Source organism: Phyllobates terribilis, unplaced genomic scaffold (genome assembly GCF_046119375.1).
Source record: "Phyllobates terribilis strain yellow unplaced genomic scaffold, ASM4611937v1 Scaffold_1__5_contigs__length_1240528914, whole genome shotgun sequence".
Taxonomy (NCBI): domain Eukaryota; kingdom Metazoa; phylum Chordata; class Amphibia; order Anura; family Dendrobatidae; genus Phyllobates; species Phyllobates terribilis.
In genome coordinates, this window is record NW_027362761.1 from 601713555 (window position 1) to 601734399 (window position 20845).

At 44.6% G+C, this 20845-nt stretch overlaps 1 protein-coding gene across 1 annotated transcript in view; it reads right to left on the reverse strand.

The window, feature by feature from the left end:
- Positions 1 to 9292: 9292 nt before the first annotated feature.
- LOC141149736 (uncharacterized) overlaps positions 9293 to 20845 on the reverse strand; it is a 111318-nt gene continuing 99765 nt past the window's right edge. The window contains exon 15 of the mRNA XM_073636919.1: positions 9293 to 11164. Coding sequence (XP_073493020.1) covers positions 9308 to 11164 — 1857 coding nt within the window. The 3' untranslated portion in view covers positions 9293 to 9307. The remainder of the gene's footprint in view (positions 11165 to 20845) is intronic.

A 20845-nucleotide genomic window follows, 5' to 3' on the forward strand; every position in this document is an offset into this window, starting at 1 on the left:
CATCCACGGAGGCAACTGACAATGGTTCAGCCAGAGGTTTGGTGGGAATCCGGTATCTCTCTACCAGGGACTGGGAAATGAGGTTTCCAGCAGCTCCAGAATCCAGGTGAGCAATTTCAAAGTGACGGTTCTCTCCCCAGGAGATAGAGACAGACAAAGTCAGGGACGGAGAGGGCTTACTTTTGCCTAGGACGACCTCTCCGAGCGGTCCTAGACACTGGAGTTTCCTGGCTTCTCCGGGCAGGAACGGATGAAGTGCTCCTTACTGCCACAATAGAAACAGCTCCCCTCGGCTCGGCGTGACTCTTGGCGAGATTTGACCATCTTGGTCTGGTCGATCTGCATAGGTTCGGGCGAGTGCGCCCGGGGAGTGACTGGTTGAGAGGCAGGTCCCTGGAAAGTAGGAGCAAGGCGAGGAAACTTTCTCTCCTGGGTAGTCTCTTTGGTATGTTCTTGGAAACAGATGTCAATCCGAGTAGCTAGTGACACTAGGTCATCCAAGGTGGTAGGAATGTCCCGACCGGCTAACTCGTCCTTAATCCGACCGGAAAGACCCTCCTAGAAGACGGACACCAGAGCCTCGTTGTCCCAGGCAAGCTTAGAAGCGAGGGTACAGAACCGTATGGCATATTGGCCCACGGTGAGACTCTCTTGGCGGAGACGTAGCAGAGAGGAGGCTGAAGAGGATTTTCGTCCTGATTCATCGAAGACTTTCCGGAAAGCAGCGAGGAAAGACGATAGGTCGGACACCAGGGGATCCCCTCTCTCCCACAATGGATTTAGCCATGCCAGTGCTTCCCCCCTGAGATGGGACATCATGAATGCCACCTTGGTCCGGTCGGAGATGAACTGATGTGCCAAGAGTTCAAAGTGCAGGGTGCACTGGTTTATGAAACCTAGAGCTAAGGCGGGGTTGCCAGCAAAACGTGGGGGTGCCGAGAGCCGGGATCCATAGCCGGACGCCATAATAGGACTAGGTTGTGGTGCCTCGGAAGCAGGCGCTGCCTGACCAGAGATGGACACAGACGGATCGGACAATGCGCCTAGGCGAGAGTTAACAGACCGCAGGAAGGACAGGACCGACTCCTGTTGAGCCCCCTGACGTAAGACCTCCTGGTGCAGGTCGGAGATTGCAGGGGTCTGGGGGCCACCGGGTTCCATGGCCCCAGCAAACTGTTACAGGTCAGGGAGGTGGAACCTCTGTGCTACGGTGCAAGGAGGGACCCAGAGGGGCGTAACTAAGTATGAACTCAGACCGACTCTGGTTGTACGGCGGCTAACGACTCCGTGACCAGGGAGGGACCGAGCCGAGGGACCAGGTGCTACTCTGGGGACGACCTTGTAAGGGAGCAGGTGACTCCCACGGTACAGATGGCAGGGACTGACCGGAATAGCATGTAGGCACAGCAGGCAGGCTGACGAGCAGAAGCCTCCAGGTAGGCTATTAGGTAGACACGGCAAGTGACGGCAGGAGTCTCTAGGTGGGCTGGCAGGTGGTCACGGCAAGTGACGGCAGGAGCCTCTGGGTAGGCTGGCAGGTGGTCACGGCAAGTGACGGCAGGAGCCTCTAGGTGGGCTGGCAGGTGGTCACGGCAAGTGACGGCAGGAGCCTCCGGGTAGGCTGGCAGGTGGTCACGGCAAGTGACGGCAGGAGCCTCCGGGTAGGCACGGCAGGTAACAAGCAGGTAACAGGCAAGTGCTCCCAGGTGAGCAGGCGGGCAGGCACGGCAGGTAACAGGCAGACAACAGGCTAGTGCTCCCAGATGAGTGGGCTGGCAGGCACGGCAGGTAACAGGCAGGCAACAGGCAAGTGCTCCCAGGTGAGCGGACAGGCAGGCATGGCAGGTAACAGGCTGGCGGGCAAGACTGGAAGTCAGGCTAGCAGCGGGACCTGACGGCTGAAGGAGAGGTCAGAAACACTGTGCAACAACTTTTGCTCGGGCACCTCCATTTTGGAGGAGGTGCCTTATATATGAGAGGACCCTCGGCTATTGGCCGGGGACTCCTTAGAACGGCGCGCGCGGCCCCTTTAAGAGGGAGGGAACGCGCGCGCCCTAAGCACAGTGCCTGGGGAGCTGCGCGCGCCGACAGCAGGAAGAGGAGCGCTGGTGAACGCAGAGTGGGGAGCGAGGAGGTGAGTGGGACGGCATCTCTGCCTGGCAGGGGGCAGAGACGTCGATGCTACAGTAAGATATTTGTCGGTGAACGGGATTCGTCCCCTCCAGGCTTTTATAGCATGGGGAAGTAGCTGATGAATAAATTGTTTTGTAAAATAATAAAAAGGGAGGAGTTGTTATTTTTAATTTTTAATATCTAGATATCATTATTTTCCCCTTTACGACATAGGGCATATTAATACGTATCTGTGCCCTGGGCCTTATGGACCAGATATGTATTTATATGCCCTATCTTTAATGCGGCACCGCGACCGAAGTCGCGGTGATAGCATTAAAATTCCGGTGCTATCTTTCCTTAGGGTAGATGGCGCCGGCATCTCGGGGGGTGTCGCCGCCTCTTCACACCCACGATCGCTGTGATTGGCTGTTCAATTCTGAACAGCCAATCACAGCATTTCTCACTGTTTCCGGCAATCAGATTGCCGGAAACAGTGTTGTGCAGCCTAGGATCCGTGCTCCTAAGAGCACCGATCCTAGGCTGTTGCCTAGTAACCCCAGCCCTCTCCCCAAACTGCTAGGATCAGTGCGATCGCCGATCAAATCCATCGCACCGATCACAGCAGGACCGCGCAGTAACAGGGCGGTCACGGGGCGGTGACCGGCTTGTGACCTGCCTGTCACCTCCCCATGACCCCCTGTGATGTCATAGATCCCCCAGCCAGCCCCTAGCCAGCTCTGATTGGAGCGATCGATGTCATCATCGATCGCTCCAATCAGAGTACCTGAACACAGGTGACAGGGCGGTCACAGGGTGGTGACAGGCTTGTGACCCCCTATGGTGCGTGCCCAGGCCCCAGCCATCTCTGATTGGTGCGATCGATGTCATCATTGATCGCACCAATCAGAGTACCTGACCGGCCTGTGACCTGCCTGTCACCACCCTGTCACCCCTCTGTGACCGCCCTGCAGATCCTCACACTTCGTGAGGATTTCTACAGAGCAGTCACGTCTGATCTGCGCTGTGCTGGGCCTTGTAGTGCCACAAAACCTTCTGTTACACTACAAGACCTTTCTCCTACCTGCTCCAGTCGCTGCTGCTTCTAAGGCATCCTGCTGCGGTCTCCAGGGTCCTGGATCTCCTGCTCCGGCGTCCTGCTGCTGTCTCCAGGTTGCTGGGTCTTCAGCTTCGGCGTCCTGCTGCTGTCTCCAGGGTCCTGGGTCTGCAGCTACTTATCCTGCTGCTGTGGATCCTGCTCCAGAGCCTCTTCCAGAACCTGCTGCTGATCCTTCTGAAAGAAGAACAGAGAAGACTTTGGTAAGTCCATCTCTGTTCTCCCCTCATCCACCCCCCCTCCTCCTCTTCCCCCCTCCTTTTACCCCCAATCCTCCTCCCCCACAGTTTTTTTTTTGTTGTGCGTCCTGCAGCGGCCTAGCGCTGAGCAGTGTCTACGTCACTGATCAACGTCCGTGTTCGCCGCTTTTCAGGACTTTTTCTTGTCCCTGTCAATCCCCCCCCCACCTTTGCACCACATCCGCGCACACACCCAGCAGCTGCCGAGAGTTGATTGGTGACATAGTTCACCGATCCGCACTCGTACTCGCTGTTTGCACCACCTACGGTAGTTCCTTTTTTTCTCAGAAAAAAAAAGTTCACACCAAGCACACTGACACACACACACTCTAAATAAAGTACTGACATACACGAGAAAAAAAAAATGTCCGGCTCATCCCAAACTCGCTATTCAGCGGAGGAGGCATACGCTATTGTTGCCTCCGACACTGAGACTGACAGCGAGGGCGAGGATCCCACATTTCTTTACTTTTCCGACGCCTCCTCGTCCTCCTCTTCCTCCTCAGCTGCTGCTGGACCGCCCCGTAGTCATCGCAGGAGAGAAGATGATCCAGCGCCCCCCACTACTGATCCCGTATGGACCTTGCCCCCCAAAAATTTTGAGCCACTGATTCCTGATTTCGTGGCAGAATCAGGAATCAAGTTTGACACCACCGGCCTCACATAAATAGACTTTTTCAAAGTCTTTTTCTCTGAGGATTTTATAAACCTCATGGTGGGCCAAACTAATTTGTATGCTCATCAATTTTTAGAACAAAACCCCTCTTCATCATTTTCTAACTGGTCTCCTGTAGACGCAGAAGAAATGATGAAGTTTTGGGGCCTGGTCCTTCATATGGGGATCCTGAAAAAAACAGAGGTTCGGCAATACTGGAGTTTCGACTTTTTGTATAACACTTCAGTGTTCCGAATGGTCATGACCCGGACACGTTTTGAGGCCATCCACAAGTTCTTGCATTACCAAGATAATGCAATGTGTCCTGCACGCGATGACCCGAACTTTGATCGTCTTTTCAAAGTTCGGCCGGTCATCGAGTACTTCAACAACAAGTTTGGTGAAGTGTACGTGCCCCAAAGGGACATCTGCGTGGATGAGTCCTTAATTTCTTTTAAGGGGCGGCTTGGATTCCAGCAGTACCTGCCCAGTAAAAGGTCCAGGTACGGGATCAAGCTGTATAAACTTTGTGAGAGTACCTCAGGGTACACTCACAAGTTTAGAGTTTATGAAGGGAAGGACTCCCGGATTGAACCCCCTGAATGCCCCCCGGTTCTGGGAGTGAGTGGGAAAATTGTGTTGGATTTGGTGCACCCACTGCTGGATAAAGGTTATCACCTGTACGTGGATAACTTTTATACAAGTATCCCGCTCTTCAAGTCCCTCTCTGCGCGACATACCGCAGCTTGCGGTACTGTCCACAAAAATCAGAAAGGCCTTCCAAAGACGCTAATTGGGCAGCTGCTCAGAAGGGGTTAGAGCAGAGCCCAATGTAGCGACCACCTGTTGGTGGTCAAGTACAAGGACAAGAGGGATGTCCTTCTCTTGACCACCATACATGGTGATGGCAGCACCCTCAGCACTGTAAGAGGTTCCACTACACAGGTCGCCAAACCAGACTGTGTAGTGGGGTACAACAAGTACATGGGGGGAGTTGATCTCTCCGATCAAGTCCTCCAGCCGTACAGTGCTTTGAGAAAGGCCAAGGTATGGTATAAGAAGCTGGCCGTGCACATTGTTCAGATGGCAATGCACAACGCTTTCCTTCTGTCAAAATGTGCAGGCCAGACTTCTGCGTCGTATCTTCACTTTCAGGAGACAGTTATCAAGGCCCTGATATTTGGCAGTGGTGACAGAGTCGGCCCCACTACTGGAACTGAAGGACCTCGAATTGTACCGGGCCAGCATTTCCCGGGGCAGATTTCCTCACAGCGGAAAAAAAGGTAAGTCACAAAAGAAGTGCCGAGTGTGCTAACGAAGGGGAATACGCAAGGACACCATTTACCAATGTGACACCTGCCCCGACAAACCTGGCCTCTGCATGAAAGACTGCTTCAAAAGGTACCATACTTCCATGGACTATTGAATTAATTTCTGACATATGACAACCTGACGAACATTACACAGCTGACGTAGTGTTCGTCAGGTTGTCATACTTCAGTTGTGTAGTGTTTGTCAGGTTGTCCTACACAACTGGCGTATAAGACTACATTATAAAATTGACAAATCAGGTATCCGTTCCAAAGAGGGGGCACATGTTGGGCATTTCCACTGTTTAGGCACATCAGGGGCTCTGAGAACGTGACATGACACCCGCAGACCATTCCATCAAAGTCTGCATTCCAAAGTGTCACTCCTTCCCTTCCGAGCCCTGACATGCGCCCAAACAGTAGTTTTCTCCAACACATGGGGTATCAGCGTACTCAGGAGAAATTGCACAACAACTTTTGGGGTCCAATTTCTCCTAGTACCCTCGTGAAAATAAAAATATTGCGGCTTAAAGAGCGTTTTTGTGGGAAAAAAAAGATTTTTTTTTTCACGGCTCTACGTCATAAACCTTTGCAAAACACTTGGGGGTTCAAAGTGCTCGCCACACATCTAGATAGGTGCCTTGGGGGGTCTAGTTTCCAAAATGGGGTCACTTGTGGGGGAGCTCCAATGTTTAGGCACACAGGGGCTCTCCAAACGCACATGGTGTCCGCTAACAAATTGAATGGAAAATCGGCTCAAATTGTTAGCGGACACCATGTTGCGCTTGGAAAGCCCCTGTGTGCCTAAACATTAGAGCTCCCCCACAAGGGACCCCATTTTGGAAACTAGACTCCCCAAGGCACCTATCTAGATGCATAGTGAGCACTTGGAACCCCCAGGTGCTTCACAAATTAATCCGTAAAAATAAAAAAGTGTTTTTTTTTCCACTTTTCATTTTTACGAATCAATTTGTGAAGCACCTAGGGATTCCAAGTGCTCACTATGCATCTAGATAGGTACAAAACCTACAAAAGACAAAAAATATATCACATACCCTACCATCATTATATATAAATGTAAAGCAAAGTTGCATATGAAACATAGGGTACTTGGTGAACTATTTTTGATCAAAAAATGTATACAAGCCGTCCCACCAGCGACAAGGTGACCCTAATTGGGACGGTCCTACATTGTTTATATTAAAAACCTTACTGTATATCAAAGCTGAAGTAATGCATATAAAAGGGTAGACAAATAGAACCGGATCCCAAAATCAGACCACCTAAGCCCGTGGTAAGCTACATTTATACTGACCAGCTCAACAAGGGGGATACCACACCCCTAATTTGCACAGAATGCAAACAAGACAAAAAAACAAGCAACTTTGATATACAGTAAGGTTTTTAATATAGACAGTGTAGGACCGTCCCAATTAGGGTCACCTTGTCGCTGGTGGGACGGCTTGTATACATTTTTTGATCAAAAATAGTTCACTAAGTACCCTATATTTCATATGCAACTTTGCTTTACATTTATATATAATGAAGGTAGGGTATGTGATATATTTTTTGTCTTTTGTAGGTTTTGTATCTTTTTGCTAGTGTGAACATACTCTTATTTATTGCATATGTACCATCTTAGACCTCAGTTCACATTGCTTGTTTTTTTGCATCTAGATAGGTGCCTTGGGGGGTCTAGTTTCTAAAATGGGGTCACTTGTGGGGGAGCTCCAATGTTTAGGCACACAGGGGCTCTCTAAACGCAACATGGCGTCCGCTAATTATTCAAGCAAATTTTACAATCAAAAAGTCAAATGGTGCTCCTTCCCTTCCGAGCCCTGCCGTGCGCCCAAACAGTGGTTTTTCCTCACATATGGGATATCTGCGTGCCCAGGGGAAATTGCACAACAAATTTTGGGGTCCATTTTTTCTTGTTACCCCTGCGAAAATAAGAAAAATTGGGTCTAAAGTACCATTTTTGTGAAAAAAGTTAAATGTTCATTTTTTTCTTCCACATTCCAAAAATTCCTGTGAAGCACCTGAAGGGTTAATAAAGTTCTTGAATGTGGTTTTGAGCACCTTGAGGGGTGCAGTTTTTAGAATGGTGTCACTTTTGGGTATTTTCTGTCATAAAGACCTCTCAAAGTCACTTCAAATATGATGTGGTCCCTTAAAAAAAATGGTTTTGTAAATTTTGTTGGAAAAATGAGAAATCGCTGGTCAACTTTTAACCCTTATAGCTCCCTAACAAAAAAAAAAAATTGGTTCCAAAATTGTGCTGATGTAAAGTAGACATGTGGGAAATGTTATTTATTAACTCCTTTGTGTGACATATCTCTCTGATTTAAGGGCATAAAAATTCAAATTTTGAAAATTGCTAAATTTTCGCAAAATTTCCGATTTTTTCACAAATAAACGCAAGTGATATCAAAGAAATTTTACCACTATCATGAAGTACAATATGTCACGAAAAAACAATCTCAGAATCAGGGGAATCCGTTGAAGCTCCAGAGTAATTACCTCATAAAGTGACAGTGGTCAGAATTGTAAAAATTGGCCTGGTCATTAACGTGCAAACCACCCTCGGGGGTAAAGGGGTTAATGAGAAAATTAAAATTTATATAAACAATCTATTCCATGAGGCCTCTGCTTGAGTGTTTAAGACATACATTGTGAAATATCTGATTAAGATACTGGCTTCCTGTTAAGTCCCTGAGAAGGTTTTTACCTTGGGCCAAGGGAAATGTGTTTGTTACTGATAAGGCTGTTTTCGGTTTTCTGTTCAGTTGTAACAATGAAGTATCTTAATTTGAATCTCGCTGGCAATGTGAAGACCCTTTTGCTGTCTATTCCAAAGTTCTCCTTAAACCAAAGAGGGTCTCCATAACATCAGTAACTTTCTTTGTCCCGTCCATTCCTTCCCAACTGTGATTTTTCATCCAAGCATTGAGAGATGAGCTGAAAGCAGACATATTTTTCTATAGAGGAATGGCAGACATGGGTGTTGTCCACATAGAAAGCCTCTCCTAAATCCTATGCACAAAAAAGCCGCCCTACAATCTGCCAGGACACATGCGGAAACATATGAAGACTCCTGGGACTTTATACTCTGGAGTGATGAGACCAAGATAAAGGGTTTTTTTTGGAACTGATGACTTCAAAACTGTATGACATTGAAGAGGTGAGGAATACAATGAGAATGCATGGGGTCTACAGTGAGACCTGGTGGTGGCCGTGTCCTTATGTGCGGCTGCATGAGGAGCTACATTTCATTGATGGTATCTTGAATTCACAGATGTTTTGCTCTGTAGTGACAGAAAAGATGCTGCCATCACTCTGTTCCCTTGGTAGGCCACTGTTACATTTCTGAAGAACAGGGTGACAGTGATTCAGTGGCCAAGTGTCTCCTGATCTGAACCCAACCAAACACCTATGGGGAATTCTGAAGAGACAAGTTGTCATCGCTCCATCCGGCATCCAGGCTCTAAGAGCTCGTTATCGAAAGAGAGGACAAAGATAGATATAGTATTGTCACTAACTTGTTCATTCCAGGCCTAGAAAACTTGGGGCCGTCCTTTAAAATTATGGAGGCCATACAAAATAATAGATGTAGTAGCTTTTGATGTGGGGTGTACTCATTTTTGCATCAACTAATTTGAGTAAAACTGAAGGTTTTCTAATGAGAGTTATATTATTAACCTTACTTTCATGTTTTGATTACAAAAAAATGTTCTATGAAACTTAGTGTTGGCAAAATTTTAGAAATTGATCTTGTGTTCAGTGAGCTATTAAATAAAATCTTACTCATCAAAGGGGGTGTACTCATTTATGCTGAACAATGTTTATTAAACTTTATAAAACACAGTGAACACAATTACACTTTCTTTCCCGTATGACTTCTCTCATGTTTTACAAGGTATGATTTATGTATAAAAGATTTCCCACATTCTGAACATGAATACGGCTTCTCTCCTGTGTGACTTCTCTCATGCTGCACAAGATACGTTTTTTTTGTAAAGCATTTCTCACAGAATGAACATGAATACGGCTTTTCTCCTGTGTGAATTCTTTGATGTATAACAAGTTCCGATTTATATAAAAAAGATTTCCCACATTCTGAACATGAAAATGTGTTTTCTCCTGTATGAATTCTCATATGTGCAGCAAGTTGATATTTATGTATAAAAGATTTCCCGCATTCTGAACATGAATACGGCTTCTCTCCTGTGTGAATTTTCTCGTGTGTCACAAGTGTTGATTTCTCTGTAAAGCATTTCCCACATTCTGGACATGAATACGGCTTTTCTCCTGTGTGAATTCGGTGATGTTTAACAAGATCTGATTTATAACTAAAACACTTCCCACATTCTGAGCATGAATATGGCGACTTTCCAGTATGAATGCTCTGATGTCTACTAAGATGCCCTTTAGCTGTGAAGGTCTTCCCACATAGTGAACACAAAAATGGTTTTTCTCCTGTGTGAATTCTCTGATGTGTTAGAAGACTCCCTTTATTTGTGAAGGACTTCTCACATAGTGAACATGAAAATGTTTTATCTCCTGTGTGATTTCTCTGATGTGTAATAAGATTCCCTTTATTTCTAAAGCATTTCCCACAATCTGAACATGAATATGGCTTCTCTCCTGTGTGAATTCGCTGATGTGGAATAAGACTCCTTTTATCTGTAAAGGACTTCCCACATTCTGAACATGAATATGGCTTCTCTCCTGTGTGAATTCTATGATGTGTAATAAGACTCCCTTTAAATGTAAAGCATTTCCCACATTCCGAACATGAATATGGCTTCTCTCCTGTGTGAATTCTCTGATGTATAATAAGACTTCCTTTACCTGTGAAGGACTTTCCACATTCTGAACATGAATACGGCTTTTCTCCTTTGTGAATTCTTTGATGTTTAACAAGGTCTGATTTACTTCTACAACATTTCCCACATTCCGAACATGAAAATGGCTTCTCTCCTGTATGAATTCTCTGATGGTTAATAAGACTCCAGTTATTCGTGAACGACTTTCCACATTCTGAACATGAATACGGCTTCTCTCCAGTGTGAATTCTCTCATGTGTAGTAAGACTTGATTTACAAGTAAAAGATTTCCCACATTCGGAACATGAATACGGCTTTTCTCCTGTGTGAATTCTCTGATGTATAACAAGCTGTGATTTATCTGTAAAGCACCTTCTACATTGTAAACATGAAAAAGGTTTTTCCCCTGTGTGAATTCTTTGATGTTTAACAAGTTCTGATTTACTTCTACAACATTTCCCACACTCCGAACAAGAATATGGCTTCTCTCCTGCATGAATTCTCTGATGTGTAAGAAGATAGCCTTTATGTTTGAAGGACTTCTCACATTCCAAACATGAAAATGGCTTCTCTCCTGTGTGAATTCTCTCATGTATAACATATTTTGATTTATATGTAAAGCATTTCCCACATTCTGAACAGGAGTATGGCTTTTTTCCTTTGTGTTTTCTGTGTGTTAAAAAATCTGAGCTTTTTGTAAATTGCTTGTCACACTGAAATCTTGTATCTGTGTCACCTGGACTTTTGGTAATAATGCGAGATTGCTCAGGAGATGATTCCTCATGATTAGGAGGATTATAAGAAAGTGAAGTGCTGTGAAGTCCAGGAGGTGCAGGAAGGGTGATGAGGTTTTCTCCATTAGAGTGCTCCCAGATATCTTCTTTTTTACAATTTAATGATGAACCGTTATTCTCACAAGGATTTCCTATCAGGATGAAAGATAAATTAGATGTGAGTTTTTTTTCAACACAAAAGAGATTTCTGAATGTATTTCCTGGAGCTCACAATGAAGACCCTCGTCAGTGAAAGTACCGGTAATAAGGAGGACAACTACATGCCATAATATTAACACAATGACGGGTAAAGTGAATGACACTTATAATCTGGTGACATTGGCACAAGTCAAGGGTGGCAGAGATTAGACAGCAAATAGTTCTTTAAGTGGTAATTACTGATGACAGGTTCCCTTAATGTACCTCCAGTGCCATTTCACTCTCTCAAGCTTCGTATCTTGCCCTCAGTATAGAAAAGTGTCCACGCAATTAAAGAAGTTGTCCACTACTATTAAAAAGTCCCCCAATGCAATTAACCCGTTGAGAGAAGATTTCCTTTAATTACCTTGCTTTGTCTTTATTGGCTGTGAGCGGCGCTATCGCTGGCCACTCACCGGCATCACTCGACCCCCGGCCTCAGCCGGCTCTTGCTTCCCCTGATGTCACGTCAAGTGAGGCGTGACTCGGTGATGCAATCCCCGCGGTGGACGCTGGGCTGTGGGTGGGGTTACCCCGCGCGTCACATCCAGCATCCACCGAGCACTTTCCCAATGAATGCAAGGTAATTGTGACTCACAAAATGTTATACAATAGAAAGGTGAAGAAAAAAAAATTACATTTTTACAACTATAATATTATTTTAGCCCCAGATTTTACATTTTCACAAGGGAAAATGGGTAAAAATGACCACATAATTTGTTATACAATTTCTGCTGAACGGGGCAATACCCCATATGTGTCTGTACAGTACTGCTTAGCCACATGGCGAGACTTGGGGGGGACGGAGCGCTATTTGACTCTTGGAGAACAAACTTTAGTAGATCAGTTTGCAGACTCCATATACAAAGCCCCTAAGTGGCAGAAGAGCAGAATCCCCCCTCAAGTGACACCAGTTTTGAAATTACACCCCTATGCAAATGTATCTACAGGTGTAGTGATGAATCTGACTCCATGGGTGCTTTCCAGAAACGAGCAGTAATGGATGTTGTGAAGTGAAAATGCAAATATTCCCTTATAGTGGCCAGTACATTGTAGTGTCCGGTACATTGTAGTGCCCTTACGTTGTAGCGCCCAGTACATGATTCCCAGCTAGTGCTTTCTGGAGAAATAAATTGTCTCTCCCCGCTACAGTAATGCCAAACATGTGGATGCTAACTGCACACGGTGGGGCCCAGGAGGAGGGGGCATTTGGATTTGGGAGCGCAGATGTCACTGGATTTCTTTAAGTGGGAGCCAAGTCACTTTTCCAGAGCCTTTGTGCTACCAGTAATATGGACACCCCCTATATTACTGTTTACAGATGATGAACCTGAGTGGGGACTTGTTTTTTGTGGGTTGAGTAGAAGCTCTTGGTGGCATTTTGGGGTACAGAACATTTTGGAGCATATTTATCCTGTGCTGTACGCTGAACACTTACAGTGGGTGCGGGAAGTAGTCAGACCCCTTTACATTTTTCACTCTTTGTTTCATTGCAGCCATTTAGTAAATTCTAAAAAGTTCATTTATTTTTCTCATTGAAGTACACTCTACACCCCATCTTGACTGAAAAAAAAGCAGAAATGCAGACAATTTTGCAAATTTATTAAAAAAGAAAAACTGAAATATCACATGGTTATAAGTATTCAAATCCTTTGCTCAGACACTCATATTTAAGTCACATGCTGTCCATTTCCTTGTGATCCTCCTTGAGATGGTTCTACTCCTTCATTGGAGTCCAGCTGAGTTTAATTAAACTTATAGGACTTGATTTTGAAAGATACACACCTGTCTATATAAGACCTCACCGCTCACAGTGCATGTGAGACCAAATGAGAATCATGAGCTCAAAGGAACTGCCCAAGGAGCTCAGAGACAGAATTGTGGCAAGGCACAGATCTGGCCAAAGTTTCAAAAGAATTTCGGCATTACTCAAGGCTCCTAAGAGCACAGTGGCCTTCATAATCCTTAAATGGAAGAAGTTTGTGACCACCAGAAGTCTTCCTAGACCTGGCCGTCCAGCCAAACTGAGCAATCGTGGGAGAAGAGCCTTGGTAGGAGAGGTAAAGAAAAACCCCAAGATCACTGTGGCTGAGCTCCAGCGATGCAGTAGGGAGAAAGCTCACAAAAGTCAATGATCACTGCCGCCCTCCACCAGTCGGGCCTTTATGGCAGAGTGGCCAGATGGAAGGATCTACTCAGTGCAAGACATATGAAAGCCCGCATAGAGTTTGCTCAAAAACACATGAAGGACTCACAGATTATGAGAAATAAGATTCTCTGGTCTGATGAGACGAAGATAGAACTTTTTGGTGATAATTCTAAGCGGTATGTGTGGAGAAAACCTGGCACTGCTCATGACCTGCCCAATACAATCCCTACAGTGAAACATGGTGGAGGCAGCATCATGCTATGGGGGTATTTTTCAGCTGCAGGGACAGGATGACTGGTTGCAATTGAAGGAAACATGAAAGCAGCCAAGTACAGAGATATCCTGGATGAAAACCTCTTCTAGAGTGCTGTGGATCTCAGACTTGGCCGAAGGTTCACCTTCCAACAAGACAGTGACCCTAAGCACACAGCTAAAATGACAAAGGAGTGGCTTCAGAACAACTCTGTGACCATTCTTGACTGGCCCAGCCAAAGCCCTGACCTAAACCCAATTGAGCATCTCTGGAGAGACCTGAAAATGTCTGTCCACCAACGTTCACCATCCAACCTGATGGAACTGGAGAGGATCTGCAAGGAAGAATGGAAGAGGATCCCCAAATCCAGGTGTGAAAAACTTGTTGCATCATTCCCTAGAAGACTCATGGCTGTACTAGCTCAAAAGGGGCTTCTACTCAATACTGAGCAAAGGGTCTGAATACTTATGACCATGTGATATTTCAGTTTTTCTTTTTTAATAAATTTGCAAAAATGTCTGAATACTTATGACCATGTGATATTTCAGTTTTTCTTTTTTAATAAATTTGCAAAAATGTCTACATTTCTGTTTTTTTTTTCAGTCAAGATGGGGTGCAGAGTGTACTATAATGAGAAAAAAAATGAACTTTTTAGAACTTACCGAATAGCTGCAATGAAACAAAGAGTGAAAAATGTAAAGGTGTAAGAACACTTTCCGTACCCACTGTACATCGGGGTTTCCATCTAAATCTACAAAATTCATGATTCAGATGACACCCCCGAGGGATCCATTCAGAATAATGAGGCAGCAGAGTTACACCGGACTCCGTCTAGCCTCTGGTCGACTGCGCTTTTATGCACGCTGAAAAAGATGGACATCACTGGATCATAGGCCAGACGGCGTCCACAGCGCCTCATTATACGGAATCTTCCCCCGGGTTTTGTCCGAATCGCAAGCTCAGTCATTTATATGGCAGCAAGAGACTTGTGTAAGAATAATATGAAAGTAAAAGATGGAAGTAATATTAAAAAACACAATTAGGAAAATTAAAAATGTGCTTATTAAATCATTAAGAAGAGGTGTGAATGCGGCCCAGTTATTCATCGGTGCGCAACCGGACTCTGTACAGGAGCAGCCGCGCCATCACCGGACGCTTCTGCTGTGATGTTGACGGCGGATAAAGCTTCACTGCACCGGAGACTTCATACAATATCACACACCGGTCATCATCACACGCCGCTAATCATAGTCACATGCCAATCATCATCGTCATACGCCAGTCATCATCATCACACGCCGCTAATCATAGTCACATGCCAACCATCATCGTCATACGCCAGTCATCATCATCACACGCCGCTAATCATAGTCACATGCCAATCATCATCATCACACGCCAGTCATCATCATCACACGCCACTAATCATAATCACATGCCAATCATCATCATCATACGCCAGTCATCATCATCACACGCCGCTAATCATAGTCACATGCCAATCATCATCATCATCATACGCCAGTCATCATCATCACACGCCGCTAATCATAGTCACATGCCAATCATCATCATCATACGCCAGTCATCATCATCACACGCCACTAATCATAATCACATGCCAATCATCATCATACGCCAGTCATCATCATCATCACACGCCGCTAATCATAGTCACATGCCAATCATCATCGTCATACGCCAGTCATCATCATCACACGCCACTAATCATAGTCACATGCCAATCATCATCGTCATACGCCAGTCATCATCATCACACGCCGGTCATTATTACACACCTGTGGAAACATCTACAGGAATCTCCTCCTTCCCGTCACTCACACACGGCTGATCACTCCTCGTCATCGCTTCTTCTTCTGTCTCGTCCTTCACTTTATTCTTAGTTGGATCTTCCTCCTGATATATCAGATGTAACAATCAGCACAATACAAGAAACCACCAAAATCTGTGACATCTATGACCTCGATCAGAAATGTCCCCCCATATACAGATCCGGTACAGGGCTCGGCACCGTCTACCTGATGACTCTCCGGGATGTTGCGATTCTCCTCTGGACAGTCCTGGGGATACAGAGGACGGGGACATCTCTCTGGTGGATTTCTTTCCATGAGTCCATCTGTAGGAGACACATAGTGACAGAATACAGTGACATGTAAAAGTTTGGGCACCAATGGTCAAAATTACTGTTATTGTGAACAGTTAAGTTGAAGATGAAATAATCTCTAAACGGCCTAAAGTTACAGATGACATTTCCTTTGTATTTCAGGCAAAACAATAAATAATAAATTATATATATTTTCATCTTTTACATTTAAAAAAAAATTCAATAAGGGAAAATGGGCAAATGCAAAAGTTTTGCCACCCGGCAAGGTTAGTACCTAGTAGCGCCCCCTTTTGAAAGTATCACAGCTTGTAAATGCTTTTTGTAGCCAGACAATAGTCTTTCAATTCTTGTTCGAGGGATTTTCATTCATTCTTCTTTGGAGAATTCTTCCAGTTCTGTGAGATTCTTGGGTCGTCTTGCATCCTCTGCTATTTTGAGGTCTAGCCACAGATTTTCAATGATGTTCAGATCAGGGCACTGTGAGGGCCATTGTAAAACCTTCAGCTTGCGCCTTTTGAGGTCGTCTATTGTGGATTTTGACGTGTGTTTAGTATCATTATCCATTTGTAGAAGCCATCCTCTTTTCACCTCCAGCTTTTTTGCAGATGGTGTTATGTTTGTATCAAGAATTTGCTGAAATTTCATAGAATCCATTCTTCCCTCTACCCAGTTCCCTGTGCCATTGGCTGCAACACAACCCCAAAGCATGATTGATCCACCACCATGTTCTTTTACTAAAATTCTGTGCCCTTTTTTCTCCACACAACTTTGATCATTGCTCTATTTTAACCTCATCGGTCCACAAGACTTGTTTCCAAAATGCATCAGACCTTCTTAGATGTACTTTTGCATACTTCTGACGCTGAATTTTATGGTGAGGTCGCAGGAGAGGTTTTCTTCTGATGACTCTTCCATGAAGGCCATATTTGTGCAGGTGTCTCTGAAGAGTACAACAATGTACCACAACTCCAGAGTCTGCTAAATCTTTCTGAAGGTCTTTTGCAGTCAGGCGGGGGTTCTGATTTGCCTCTCTAGCAATTCTACCGAAAATTAGCTTGGTCTTCCAGACCTTATCTTGACCTCCACTGTTTCTATTAACTGACATTTCTTTATTACATTTTAAACCGAGGAAAGGGCAACTTGAAAACGCTTTGCTCATAGCCTTCTCCTGCTTTGTGGGCCTCCACCATTTTCAGAGTGCTAGACAGCGGATTAGAAGAAGCCATGGCTGCTGTTTATTTGGCACATTGTTAGAGTAGGCTGGGTTTTTATAACGCTGGCCTTTCCTAACGATGATAGTGAATGAGCCCTTACCCTAACAGGCTAAGTAAGGTCTGAATCATTGGTCAAAGTTATCTGAGCACACAAATGTCCAAGGGTAATACAAAGGAAATGTGTCGTCTTTAACTTTAGGTCTTTTAGAGATCATTTCATCTTCAACTTGCTTAACTGGTCACAATAACAGTAATTTTGACCAGGGGTGCCCAAACTTTTACATGCCACTGTAGATTGTGTCATGCAATGATGGGAGTAGTAGTAGATGACCACAGAACCGACATGACAGTCTCCCCTCCTCACCCTGCTAGGATCTTCACCCTAAAAAGAACAATGTAAGATGAGCTCAGGTCCATCACTTCATGGTCAGATGTTGTGGGGACTTCAGTGTCGTCTACCTGATGATCCTCCGGGATGTTGTGATTCTCCTCTGGACAGTCCTGGGGATACAGAGGACGGGGACATCTCTCTGGTGGATTTCTCCTCCTGGATCCATCTGTGGAGACACAGAGACTGAATACATGACCTGCCGTGTATCTGTCTATATATGAGACTCGTCTCTCAGAACCGGTAATTCTATGTTTATGTATCTGGGAATAAATTACATTGTTGTGGTCCTCACCCCCGGTACCAAGGACCCAGCACATTGTGGGCCTCAAGTATGAAGTGATAATCAGCGAGGCCAAAGCCTAATGCTCTCTGCTCTGCACTCGGAGGATGAGGATCCTGAGGAGAGGGACAGAGAAAACCCTCGTCAGTCAGATGAAGGAACCGTACTAAAAACACAACTTCTCCAAGTTTCGTCTCCAGGGATGGAACCACAGAGGAGCTGGAGAAAGCTCCACATTTCTATCCATTGGTTTCCTCTCATAATTCACTGTATGTATATTGGGGGAAGGACGGTGACCATTTACCAGTGATTGTTTTTTGAGAGCTCATGATGTCACCATGTGGACACGGCCTCCCTCCTGGACAGGATCCTCTGGGATCACTAAGAGGAGAGAACCTGATCTATTAAAAGACGGGTTACCATGTTTTTCTTCTTCTTTAAATAGAGATAACTCTCAACATCCGCCTCGGTATAAACACTTAAATAGGCAGCAAGTTCTGCGTTTGTCTCTAAAGGAGGAAAAAAGGGCACATGTACGACTAACGTACGAAGTCACAGAACCTGGAAGGACGGTGTTGTGGGGAGCACCCGGTACGCAGCGGTTAGTGCCTATCAATGTGTAGAAAGGACAACTAGAGAGCAGGCACCGGGGTTATGGGCGCTTACTGATGCACACGGGGAGCCAAGGAGAGATTGTCTGGTCAGACTCCACAGAAAAGCTCCATAATACATATTCTACTGAACAAACATCCCTGTAAGGGAGACTTACACTTATTACCACCAGACCAGGATCTCAGATTGAAGTCCCCATTATTTTTGCTTTGTCTCCCAAAATTAGAACAAATGTTTTTGTATAAAAAAATAAATAAAAAAATTATATTATAGAATATATATATATATATATTTATATTATATATATATATATATATATATTTATATTATATATATATATATATATATATATATATATATATATATATATATATACACATACATATACACACACACACAGTACAGACCAAAAGTTTGGACACACCTTCTCATTTTAATTTTTTTCTGTTTTTTCATGACTATGAAAATTGTACATTCACACTCTAGGCATCAAAACTATGAATTACCACATGTGGTATTATTTACTTAACAAAAAAGTGTGAAACAACTGAAAATATGTCTTATATTCTAGGTTCTTCAAAGTAGCCACCTTTTGCTTTGATGACTGCTTTGCATACTCTTGCCATTCTCTTGATGAGCTTCAAGAGGTAGTCACCGGAAATGGTCTTCCAACAATCTTGAAGGAGTTCCTAGAGATGCTTAGCACTTCTTGCCCTTTTGCCTTCACTCTGCGGTCCAGCTCACCCCAAACCATCTCCATTGGGTTCAGGTCTGGTGACTGTGGAGGCCAGGTCATCTGGCGTAGCACCCCATCACTCTCCGTCTTGGTCAAATAGCCCTTACACAGCCTGGAGGTGTGTTTGGGGTCATTGTCCTGTTGAAAAATAAATGATGGTCCAACTAAACGCAAGCCGGATGGAATAGCATGCCGCTGCAAGATGCTGTGGTAGCCATGCTGGTTCAGTATGCCTTCAATTTTGAATAAATTTCCAACAGTGTCACCAGCAAAGCACCCCCACACCATCACACCTCCTCCTCCATGCTTCACGGTGGGAACCAGGCATGTAGAGTCCATCCGTTCACCTTTTCTGCGTCGCACAAAGACACGGTGGTTGGAACCAAATATCTCAAATTTGGACTCATCAGACCAAAGCACAGATTTCCACTGGTCTAATGTCCATTCCTTGTGTTCTTTAGCCCAAACAAGTTCTCTTCTGCTTGTTGCCTGTCCTTAGCAGTGGTTTCCTAGCAGCTATTTTACCATGAAGGCCTGCTGCACAAAATCTCCTCTTAACAGTTGTTGAAGAGATGTGTCTGCTGCTAGAACTGTGTGTGGCATTGACCTGGTCTCTAATCTGAGCTGCTGTTAACCTGTGATTTCTGAGGCAGGTGACTCAGATAAACTTATCCTCAGAAGCAGAGGTGACTCTTGGTCTTCCTTTCCTGGGGCGGTCCTCATGTGAGCCAGTTTCTTTGTAGCCCTTGATGGTTTTTGCAACTGCACTTGGGGACACTTTCAAAGTTTTCCCAATTTTTCGGACTGACTGACCTTCATTTCTTAAAGTAATGATGGCCACTCGTTTTTCTTTACTTAGAAATTGTATTATGGCAAGAAAAAAGCAGCTAACAGTTTATTCAGTACGACTATCAGCTTTGTATCCACCAGACTTCTGCACAATACAACTGATGGTCCCAACCTCATTTATAAGGCAAGAAATCCCACTTATTATCCCTGACAGAGCACACCTGTGAAGTGAAAACCATTTCCGGTGACTACCACATGAAGCTCATCAAGAGAATACCAAGAGTGTGCAAAGCAGTCATCAAAGCAAAAGGTGGCTACTTTGAAGAACCTAGAATATAAGACATATTTTCAGTTGTTTCACACTTTTTTGTTAAGTATATAATTCCACATGTGGTAATTCATAGTTTTGATGCCTTCAGTGTGAATGTACAATTTTCATAGTCATGAAAATACAGAAAAATCTTTAAATGAGAAGGTGTGTCCAAACTTTTGGTCTGTACTGTATATATATATATATTTATTATTTGGCAGTTTCACGTCAGGATTTATCTTACACGGTAAAGCCCAAAAGAAAAAAACACATCAGAAACACCTCCCCAAAACTGCAATGAAAAAACAACGATCAAAAAAGTCACCAATAAATAGGTCAGCGGCCATTCAAGAAGAGAAGCCCTCACACAGCTCCGATAACGGAAGATAAAGTGATGGGTGTCAGGAACAGTTCTGAATATTTAACCCATAAAATATATTCTAAAAAATAAACCCGACAAGTTTGGAATTGCTGTAACTGTACTGACCTGGAAAATGGCAGCGACGTCGTTCTTACCGCCCAATAAATGCTGAGAAACAAAACCCAAAAAGCCAGAAGCCCGACCACGACTGATGACGACATTGAGCCTGACCGATTCAGAGGGACGGACGAGCGACAGCGGATTAGGGGGAAAATCATCAGTAAATTAACCCCGACTCTGCTGAGTAACAATCCACAACAGACTCAGGTACCGAAAGATCTCACAGGAGAAAAAGGACAGAAGCGCTGGGACATCTGCAGACAAAATGTGACCGA